Source organism: Ceratosolen solmsi, unplaced genomic scaffold (assembly GCF_000503995.2).
Source record: "Ceratosolen solmsi marchali unplaced genomic scaffold, CerSol_1.0 scaffold29, whole genome shotgun sequence".
NCBI lineage: Eukaryota > Metazoa > Arthropoda > Insecta > Hymenoptera > Agaonidae > Ceratosolen > Ceratosolen solmsi.
In genome coordinates, this window is record NW_011948417.1 from 12,159,458 (window position 1) to 12,171,684 (window position 12,227).

The following is a 12,227-nucleotide window of genomic DNA, read 5'->3' on the forward strand; positions in this document are numbered from 1 at the left end:
AGCCTCCCTGTGATGGTGGGTGGAGGCTGGCAATGCAATAATTCAATACTGTCTTTAGAGTATTGTCTTTCCTTTATTGAATATAATAAATATAATAAATAATCGAATGATCTATGGATATCGAAATGAGTGTATGAGATAATGAATAGATGACAGTTGCTTTAATCAATATTGGTGGAGATAATTCTATAAGTGTATTCTTGATAGCCTGGAGCTTGATTCTCTTTCTCCTTATGATTTAGTAGTAGTAGTGGGAGACTCGTGCTGGTAGAGGCCGCCTTAGCCGCTTGCGTAGGGTGAGCGTTGTAGTGGTCGGGTTGTGGGAGGATGTCCGTGTGACGTCACTGCTGTAATATTAGTAAGACGTAAGAACGAGCGTGATGACGTAGCTTACGTGCGGGCTGGAGCCGATCTCTAGAATGGCGATCCTGTCATGATTAGTGCTTGATTGAACTAGTAAGAGTGTCGGTGTAGTTGTGGCATCGCTATTAGTTCTTTAGGTTGCTTGATGGCTTCATAATGGCGATTTCAGGTTGGATAGCAAGCCTGATGTGGAGAATGCGTGATTGGTACTAGCAAGAGCCCTAGAGCGTCAAGCGTCGTAGTTCCTTAAATATCCTAGCACAAGCTTGCGCATCCAGTGACTACCGGTTTACTCTTGCCATGCCGATTGTTAGATGACTAGAGTCTAGCCTTGGGGAGTTCGTCGGCCTTCTTAGTCAGAATTATTAGGTAATATTCGAATATTTTGCGTAGTGAGGCTTCCCGATTTCACAGAATTGTGTTTAAGACTAGGCATGCAAATGTTCCTAACTAAGCACAGGTGCCTTCATCTCTCCCACTTTGTATACCGCTTAAACCTGCTGTAATCCGTAACAAGAATTAATCATTTATAACTATTCATACATTTCTAAAAAAACAATTGTATATTTTATATAAAACATATGGTTACATTAATAATTAATATATTTTTATTTTTAATCTATTAACATTATTAAACAGAACTTTAATATAAAATTTCATAAAACTGTAAATAAAATAATATTTATATAAATAATTATAAATATAATTGTATATTTTAATTCATATCCACATAAGTAATATTAATAGTATACAAAATGCGTTACATTGTTAAAAATAATAGAGCTTTAAAATGTACTAAAGTCAAGCGTGGAGTTAATTTTATTATATAGTATATAATCATAAATAAACATTTCACTGCTTAACCATTTATCAAGTTATTGATTTGAGCATTGGAGATTAAAACAAGACTGCTTTTCAGATATATTTATATATAATATAAGCACGAAAAATATCAAGCTTTTATATTATAAAATTATTGAATAAAACTAAGTATTCGTGGAGATATTTTTATGGAGATTCAGAAAATGAAACTGTGAAAAGCCTTCAATTGAGTAGAACACAATTATTTTAAGTTAATCTATGCAAATACGCTTTTATGAATGGAGTAATCTTAAAAATTATTCAAATAAGAATTAAGAGATTTTAAATCTCTAATATTTTTCTTAAACCTCATTAAATCTTTCAATGTATCAGTCAAAATAAAAGGCTATTGATATATACAAGCTTTTTATAATTGTAAGATGTCACAATAGACAATTTTCACAAGATTGATATATTAAAATCTAAAATTAGGATTATATCAATACATAATTTTAAAAACATGAGAAATGTTAGTTATCTCCAGCAGTTTCCGGAGAAAGTAAAGTGATTCTAAAACAGGAATAAAATAACTGATTCTGTGAACTCAATTCTCTATGAATGTAATTATTGCTTTCAATAAAACAATAAAAATTAAAAAAAAAAGTAAGTTTTTGTATTTGAATTCGGTATAGGAAAAATTTATGAGAATATAACTTGTACAAACAACTGAAAAAGGAATCATCCAATATGACCCAAAAAAGGATATTTGATCGATGCCATAGTCCAATAGATATTCAGATTAGGGAATTCATGATCTGTGTTAATATAAAAGCATTTAATTACATATGAAAAAATCATAAATATGGATGGCATTATCAAGAGAAAAAGAACATCATATATAGCAATTGTGTAACTATAGTAAAAAATAACAATTAATATCCGTGTAGTAGGATTACTTATTTTTATAGATCATGATGTATTAAATTACATAACTAAAGTTGGTCCATATAGTTGATTGACTGTAAAAATTTCGAAAGACCGTAGCTATTTCTTCAATGATTACTACTATTTGTTTATTATTGCTATAAATTAATATTATATCAGATACGATAAAATAAGCTAAGAATGTCTACAATAAGTTTGAAAAAAGGACATCGGCAAATTTTCTTCATCAAGAAGAGTAATTGTTAACAATATTCTAGTACCTAATTCGAACTTCATTATTCTTCCCTTTAGACCAGATTTCGCTTCTAGTTTTTTTATCGTCTACACCTTACAATTATATCGATTCTGAACAACATATAGATGATATATTTATAGGTACACAAAATTGTATTTATGTAATAATGAGGATTATATTTATTTATTTTTGTTTACAATTAAGTCTATTATTGTATACACTATATATATTTTACAAATATTTATAAAAATATCAAATACCAGAAGTTCAATACATCATAAAAAAATATTAATACTTATGAACAATATTTAATCATTTTAAAAACTATTTTTGGATACATTTAGTTAATTTTTAATAAATTTTTAAATCTTAAAATTAACCATTAAGAAATAAACTTTCCTATAAAATGCAACAAAAAGAATTTGCTAGTTAATAAATATTGTTATAATCCTAAAATATAATACAAATTAATGTTAGTAAATAAATAAAATTAATCCCGTTTAATACTATTAAATTTTGACTCAAATTCAAAACAAACGTATTATATTTCGAAAAATATAAGATTATATATAGAATTTTTTACATATATCAAGATCTATTGAAATTGTGTTGTAACAGTCTATCTGTAATATTATTTTATGTAATATTTCTTAAGTTTATAAATAAATTATACATATGCTTTATTAATAGTGCATTATCCAATTAGTTACAAATTTTATTAAATATAAAACTTAACAATTAATGTTCAAATTGAAGATATTTGAAAACAATGTTTGAGCGAAAATTCAAACATAACAAGCCCATTTTGTAACTTATTATTTTATAATTATCTTTAACATCGAAAAATTAATATTAGTAAACAAAATATATATATTCTAAATTCGTTATTATTATAATATTTATTATTATTTAGCTTATAAAACTAAAATATGCATTTTTAAGCATTTTTATATATTTACACATGTGCTAGCATAATAATTTAATATTTTCATTATTCATAATAATTCAATTTTTTAATATCTTTGATAAATAAATAAAGTTAGTTCTCTGGTTTTAATTCACTAACTTGTTATAATTTCTATAATGTAATTTCACGAATGCACAAAAGATATTATTAAACACACGATTCAATTATATTGATTTATTTAATTATTTTTCTAAAATTATAAGACTTAATTTTCAATATAATCCCTTAATTTAATATATATTAATAAATTAAGAGCTATCACTTTCTTGGTTTTATTGTTATTAATTAGTTTCAATTAAAATTAATAAATACGTTCTAGTTACATATGTTAATAATATAGGTGAAATAAGAATCGCCTAATATATAATTAATAGAAAACAACATAAACATAGTTCATTTTCTTCGTTAATAGTTTTTAAAAAAAAAAAGAAAACATTTATGTAAGAAATGTAGAAAAATAAGTTTCTGAAAAATTGAATAGAATTTTAATTGTAAAGATAATAGTAAAATTCAAATATAGAATATATTATTATAAAGCATGTTCGTATTTATTTATCAAAATTATCAGGTATTTTCATTATAATTATTATTACATCAAATTATATTCCAGTATAATCACAAATTCAGAAATGCTAGACAAGGTGAATGATTCAAAATAAATTTATAGATAATGATAAATTTATAGATATGATAATGATGCAAATGTTGACTTTTTGGCATATTTCACATTTTTTCATAAAAGATATCTTTATATTATTATCTTATATAGTAGGATTAGGTAAATAAATATAATATTGAATGTTACATATGAAATATTATTCTTAATTTATACTAGTTTTAAAGGAATACATTAGATAAGGAATATCATTTTCAGAAAATCACGTTTTCAATTTCTATATACTTCGAGAAAATATACATTTAACATTCGATGTTTAAGAAGTTATGTATTATTATATTTACTAACAATTTCCTTTGACAAGTCATTTCAGATTGTATAAATACAATAAATAATTTCTTTTGAAGCATTAATTTGATATTTGAATGATTTTTGATGTGTCAATAGTTTAGTTTTTAAGTATTTATAGAATTCCTCATTATTTTAATATTTTTAATATAGATGTAGAGATGTTGCCATCATTAAATTGAGGCTATCATTGATTGTTACAATTTAATTTTAATTCCTGATACTACTATTCATAATGTGAACCCGAAACAACACATTTCAAATGGACTATGTTTTTTATTACTTTTTATAGCTTTCGATTTGATAATTATAATAGAGTGTTGTCGGTACAAAACAATTTTATTACTTATAACTAAATTGCCTTCATGTCGTTTTTATTTTTTCTATTCTTAGTTCGTTTCTACTATTCTTATTTTGAATACTATCTTTTACTTTTATACATCGCCTTCTAAAACAACTGTTCTAGATTTGGTAGTTTCTAATATTAATATATGTTCTTTACTATTGTATTAAAAATCACGAAGAACACATTACATATACCTGTAACTTTTTAAGAGATAGTAGATGTTTAATGTTGATAATATAGTGATATATTTTTGGATATTTTTTTTTGTACAATATATTAATAAGTAATATGTTTTACAACCCGAGTTACCATGTCCTGAATCTATTAATTTCCTGAGTAAATAAGTTTTCAGACAAATTTTAACTGCTACATTAGTTGCCGATAGTCTATATATTTCAATGATACACATTTTAATAATTTAGAACTATTATAGCTTTTTTAGAGTCATCCCATAATCATATTTATTAACTCGGTATTAGCTTTGGTTTTATTTATTTGAATGTTAATATTATATTATTGTTAATTTAATTTTTCCCATTATTTTGTGTATTATTTTCATTACAGATTCTAAACTAATCAATTCATCTGTACTAATCGAGTATCACTAGTGCGTTACTTATTAATATTATAGATTTTAATACAAACTTTATGATTTTCAGTTATTTTGAAAGTGTTACATGCAAATGAAGTTTGTTCTAGTCAAGCTATAAAATTTTTTCGAAATACTCCGTTCTTAAATAAATAGGTAATTTTTTGTATATAATATAAAAATAAAAATTATTTTAACTTTCAAACACAAATAATTGTAAAATAGAACAGAAAATTAAATGATATAAACATATATGATAAAAAAATGATAAATATTAACTGAAAATATACTTAAATATAAATATGTGCCACATGTTTTAATTTTATTTTAGTATATAATCCAGTTTATTTACTTCAAACAAAAATATTGAATGATAATTTAAGAATAGGCAAATAGTTATAAACTAACAATTTTGCTTCTTTTTCTTATATATTGAAATTTTCTATAAAATATATGAAAAATGATAAAAAATATATCTTTTTAAAGCGTACAAAAATGTTCACTATACACTATGTGTAATCATATATTAAATTAAAATTTTGTCATGGTAAATTAATGCTCATGGTGTTTAAATTAATAAGAATTAAATGTATACTAAACATACAAAAAACTATGAAAAAAATTAAAATAAAATAGGTAAAATACATAGCATAAAAACTGATGAATTATCATTCATATATACATTAAACGCTAGTAGTAATTTGATCAGAAATTGTGATATCAGAACAATTTTTTGATGTACTTGTATGTTTTTGATGCTGATGGTAGAAATATTGATGTTGATAAGTCAGGTTTTCTGGTACACTCTTGCTATGTTTCAATGAACCATGCATTAATTGAGAGGTTCCAATGTTTCCTGCTTTTAGTTTAAAAGTAAAATGTATTAATAGCATTATAATTTAATTTAATATGTTGAAATATCAAATAATTTTTTAATTGATCACACTCGGTTTTTTCAGATATATACAAGTTAAATTATAACAAATTAAATATTTATTTTTAATGAAATAGTTGTAGATTATTTAATACCTAATAAAGCTATGTAAAATATTTTATTTGAACAATTTATTAATAATTATATGTTATTTAGATTAAAAATTATATAATAATTGAATATAAAAAACATTAGAATAGAAATAAAAATAGAAATTTTTTATGAAAAATTCTTAAATTTATAATTACACTTACACTTTATTAATTATTTTAAAATTGATTTATATTTTTATAAATATGGATATAAATATATGTGTAAAAACTATTAAAAATAATAATGAATTTAACTAGTAATATTCTTGTAGATGTTTAATTAATAAAAGAATTGATGGAAATAGTAATACAATCTATGATATGAGTATGGCAACATTACAATTTGTGATAGAACTGCTCGACGAAATGCATAGCTTGAAGTAAAAACTATTTTAGTAAAGAATAATGATTTCCAAAATTAATTTTTTCAAACTCACACATCTATAGATTACTTATATAGAATCTATAAAATAATTGAATGCAATCAGTTTGAACAACATACATCATAATGCAAAAAAATCCTTACCAAGCTTTTGTTTATTAAACTGATGTGGTTTCGTATTGTAAACGTTTTTTCGCTCAAAGTTTCTTGTACGGTTGGTATAAGATTTCTGATTTATTGACATCAATAATAATGAATATTGATTTTCATCTCTAATGAGTGGTATATGCAATGACTGAGATTTCACCAGACGAGAAATATTATATGCTACAGGTTTCATATTAATTGTTGGACAAGCGCAAGATAACGATCCTAAAGATCTACTTCTTGTAGCGGTAAAAATTACTGGAGAACAGGCTTTACGTCTATTCGAGCCCACAAGAAAAAGTAGGGCAGCACCACATAATGAACTCAAACTGCAAGCATAGTAGCCAATTTTTGGATTTTTCGAGTTTATGTAACCTGGGAACAATTATATTATACGGAGTAAGATGTATATCTATTAAAAGTTTATTCTAAATAAGCAAGTTTTTAATTAAATCAATTATAAACATAAATAAATGAATTCTACAATTTACTGTGATTTACAGATTTTAACACTTTTCATTGAAGATTATATCAGTTTTTATTTTATATTATTTTTTTATATTTTTATATTATTATTTTATCAGTTATTGTTATTAACTCCTCTGCGAAGTAATACATGTTTCATTCAAGTGAAGATTAATACTTTTTATGGCTAATTTTTTATGTAAGCACAAAAGATAACTCTTGTTAAAAAAAACATAATGATAAAACTTTAATTTCATAATGGATATAATAGATTTGTTACAGGATTTCCACATAATTGGAAGAATATTTTTAAATGATGCAATAAAATGGAAAAGCTAACAAAAATTAAACTTACTGTTTCCTTTTGCTATGATTTGCCTAATGTCATCGACATTTATATTCTATTATGTGTTTACTTACATTTATTGAAATTTCTATGATCTACATTTATATACTGACCGTTATATCTAAACACACCAATGTTACAATAAAAAATGATTACGATGTATATTTACCATTATTTTACTAAAAATTCGCAATATCTTCATTCAAGTAATTCAGCACACTAATTTGAAGTTTGAAAATTCAAAATGGCTACGCAGATCAATTGTTGACATCAATCTATATATATTTGAAATCCTTACATGAAATATAAAACTCTTATAGCTCGTGTAATTGGTTGCAATAAAAAAATTATGGATTAGAAAAGCGGTTCAATAAACGTTTTTTCACGTTTTTCAAATTAAAGTTAAATCTTACATGAACATGAACTATTCATTCAAATATTACAATAAATTTTCACTAATGTAATAATTCTTCTAAAATAACCTTTTATCATATGTGATACATACCATAATGTGTACCTGCTCGAAAGTTTTAGTGATGTAATTCTTGGCTCGAACTGCCAATGCTTCAATATCTTAGTTTGCCGCCCGCCCTGGCAGACTCTCGGGAAGGAGTGAGATGTAGGGGCTGTACAAGGCTCGTGAGAGTTGGTTAATTATATATTTATTATACAATTTATTACATAATTTACATGCGCATGTTGTAGAATCTTCTTGAATCTTATATGAAAATATGATTTGTTGATCGGCTCCTTATATAGGAGGTGTCACTATACAAGATGCCTTGAAATCGTTGAATTGATGAAAATTGCACAGGTAAATAATTACTGCACACTTCTTGCCAGAGAGTGTGAGATAATGTTAATGATTATCTTATGCCGGTTGTGCCGCCGGCTGACAATAATTGAAGAGATAATGTGTATTAACGTACTCACAGCGATGTCGTAGTTTAAAATCTGATTCAGAGGTGAGTTGGACACAATTACACGTAGCAAAGCGACTGCGTGCGGTGTGACTTTTATATTCACAAGGATGCAATAGTCTTGATCTGATCTGGCGGTGAGTTGGACACAATTACGTGCGGCGTGACTCTTATACTCATCAAGATACACTATTCTTGATCTGATCTAGCGGTGAGTTGGACACAATTACGTGCGGCGTGAATCTTATACTTGCCAGGATGCAATATTCTTGCTCTGAATTACTAACACTTATTTCTGCGTTGAGTGAATTTTAGACTTGGCTTCCATGGACAATTAATTTCTATTACTTGACTTTTCCCTAGACTGCTCACTCGAGCCCTTTCTTGACTTGTCTTTGCGGACAGTACTTGGCTGTCCATAGCCCTTGGCTGCCCACACGGAAAGCGTGTTCCAATTGTCCCCAGCGGGCAGCCCTTTTCGCTGCCTTATTGCCATCTTTAATGCCTCTTGTCATGAATCCCCACTCAAGGAGCTTCTGGTTTTAGTTTTCCAATCAGGGCGCGCCGCTCTTCGGCGGCATGGTGAATGTACACGCCCTTTTCCCACTTCATAAGAAATTAGGCTTAGACAATGAGAATATCGAAGGAGTATCTCTGGCGGCAATGCGTGAAGTGGAAGATTTGCCCCTCTCCGGGACTCATCGTGGTGGGGATGACTTTTGGTCAAGCGTCTTCGCTTGGCCTATGCAAGCAGCAACATTTGTCGTACTTGACAACAATGCATGCGTATGTCCTCGTGGCATTGAAGGCACACGTGCGACGCAGATTGTCGAGCGTCGCGAGTGCCGAGTTTCGGGTTGCAACGGATTTTAAGAAATGTTTTTCATTCAGTTGTTTTGAAATATTTTAATCCTCAAAATATATTCGTATAAAACAATCTAGTCGGGGTTTGATGTGAACTCGCAAGGGCCGTTTATTGCATTCAAAACAATTACTATGTCTGCAGGTCAAAAGGCCATAAATAGTTGTTTACATATTAGTTGTTTATAATAGTTGTTTGTCACAGATGTACAAACCTTTTCGAGTCTCATGCAATCTTGGCGAGACTTTCTTAGTTTTTTGTATCCATTCGATAATTCTCTTTTATCAGCCGTTGAAAGTTTTTCTAGCAATTATGAGATTTTCTTTTCACTCTCGAACACTAGCATTATAAAAAAATGGAATAAAGATAAATAACATTTCAACATATAAATTAGTCTATCAATAAATCCATAGAGTAAATAAAATATAAAAAAAAGATGGTTTAGTAAACTGCATATTTCCATAGGGAGGATAACGTACAGCAATGATAATAATAAAGTGTAAAAATGACATTTCATAGATATATAAGAATGCTGAAGTATGAGAATACTATGAGTATTATTGAAACTCAGCCTGCTCTCAATCATTGTATATATTTGATATAATTTTTTATGTAATTATTTATTAACGTCTCCTAATCTCCTTTCATTATCATTTATTAGAACCTACCATACTATTATCAAATTTAATATAAAATTAAAGAATATCTAATTATAATAATTAATACAAATAAGCTATTCAAAAATAAGCATCTCATGACACATACATTATAATCATTTAAATGAAGAATAATCAATAGATTTTCAAGATGAAATATTAAGTCAATATAATAAAACAACAATAAATAAATAAAATAATAAAAAGTACCAGTAAGAGGAACTCCAAAAAGAATTGACAGAGCTTCTGCAGCTTCTACTAGTGCCCAAGATTTTGCAAATTGTCGTAATCTGAATCTCTCAAGAGCCAACATCTTAAACGAATATAGCGTAGCACCAAGCGAAGCCCCATATAATCCGGATGCAATCACAAATCCGTAATAGCTTTGAACGGAGCTAAGCACTATTTGAGCTATTGCTATATATGCAAAATTGAGAAACAAATAGTAATCATTTCATTAAATTTATTCTTAGACTTAAATTTGTTTATTGAGTTTTCACAAGCATTATGTTCATGATAAATTAAAAGATGTTTTTTAAAATAAAATTTTTAATTTCTTAAAAATATAAGTAATTATAATCAATATCATTCAATAATTTTTATTTTTATATCTTTAAAATATAAAAGATTAACTAATAAGTTTTTCTATTACTTAAATTAAATTACTTAAATACTTAATCTTATAATAATTAATAAAATATTAATTAGCACCATCAAAATATTAAAAAAAATTAACATATACTTAAATTTTCTCTAAATATAAGAGTGCATTAAAAGAAATTACTTCACATAAACAAGAAATTATTATAAAATTAAAATATTTAATTATTGAAATTGTGTATCATCTATAATAATTTAACATATTTTAGCTAACATAAATTTTTTTATTTATTGCGTTATTATAGCGGCAACAAAACTATTACTTAATATTGAGAAAGATATAACGAGCAATTCAGATTAAATACGAGATATCTACCTTAATAAAACACTTCATTCATTCAAAATATTTAAGTAGATTAATATATTTATTAAGGAATGAAATTAAAATATAATATATGATATAAATTAATATACAGTAGATAAATTATCATATAATTAGAACATAATAAAAGATATAGAAAGAGAATAATTAATGTAAACGAGACATGAAAAGACAGAGAAGAGTCTGGAAATCGTAATAACCGAGAGCAAATTTATTTGATCTATATATTTATATTTTTTTTATTAAAATTAAAAATGACAAAAAATATTGTAAATACAACTATTGCATCTTATTTGCAAAAAAAGTATTCAAGCGAAATACTATACAGTACAAGTATTTATTTTGATACGGTATATTTTACAACCATATTTTCAGTATTTGCGTACGTTATTCTACATGTACTAACCAACTCCGATGAGAGCCCCTTGGCAAAGATATTGCCTGGATATAAAGCAGTAAGTGGATGGCCTAATAGTAATAATTCCCCAGGTAGCGCACCCCAAAGCCGTTGATAAACCAAAACAGATTTGCAATAATATTGATGAACTGTAGTCTACTTGATAATCCTGCAGTGCCTGTGAAAAAAACGGTCAAGCAAAAATAAAAATAACTAATTATATTGACAACTAAGTTAAAATGATTTTAATATAATTTTATATTTTAATTTTTCTCTCCCATTTTATTTTACGAGTTCATCGAAATTCTTAGTTACATATTGGGGAATATTAATGTACAAATGAATGAAGCTATGCGTAATTGACGTCAAACAAAATAGCGGCACAGTAACATCCACCGATGCGCTATCGGCGCATCGATTTTGTCCGAGAATATTTAAGGAGCTGCACGCGCCGCGATCCAGCCTTCTAGTTCAAGCACCCAGCACGACAGGATTGCCACTCTGCTAGCACATCACACAGTTCCCGACTACATGCAAGTAACGCCGGCTCACGTTCTTGCATATTACCTCACCACGCGATCGCCACTCTGCTAGCACATAAAACATTCTAGCCACCACGTGCAAGTAACGCCGACTCACGTTCTTGCATATTACCTCACCACGCGATCGCCACTCTGCTAGCACATAAAACATTCTAGCCACCACGTGCAAGTAACGCCGACTCACGTTCTTGCATATTACCTCACCAAGCGGTTACTGCTACCACTTCACGCAGTTCCCGCCACCACGTCCAAGCAACGCCGACGTTCGTTCTTGCATAGTACCTTACACGGC

General features: G+C 27.4%; 1 protein-coding gene across 1 annotated transcript; it reads right to left on the minus strand.

The window, feature by feature from the left end:
- Positions 1 to 6,688: 6,688 nt before the first annotated feature.
- On the minus strand, positions 6,689 to 11,566 carry LOC105360075 (uncharacterized). Its single transcript, XM_011496850.1, has 4 exons — positions 11,403 to 11,566; positions 10,225 to 10,431; positions 6,763 to 7,140; positions 6,689 to 6,699 (listed from the first exon to the last, which is right to left on the minus strand). The coding sequence occupies exons 2-4, from the start codon at positions 10,325 to 10,327 to the stop codon at positions 6,689 to 6,691; spliced, it is 492 nt and encodes a 163-aa protein (XP_011495152.1). The 5' UTR covers positions 10,328 to 10,431; positions 11,403 to 11,566.
- Positions 11,567 to 12,227: the final 661 nt, after the last annotated feature.

Excerpts from the sequence above, each read along its gene's own strand:
- LOC105360075 (XM_011496850.1), bottom strand. The coding sequence starts at position 10,327 with ATGTTGGCTCTTGAGAGATTCAGATTACGACAATTTGCAAAATCTTGG. Across the intron at positions 7,141-10,224 it reads TTTTGGAGTTCCTCTTACTG|GTTACATAAACTCGAAAAAT; the intron begins GTACTTTTTATT and ends AATTGTTCCCAG.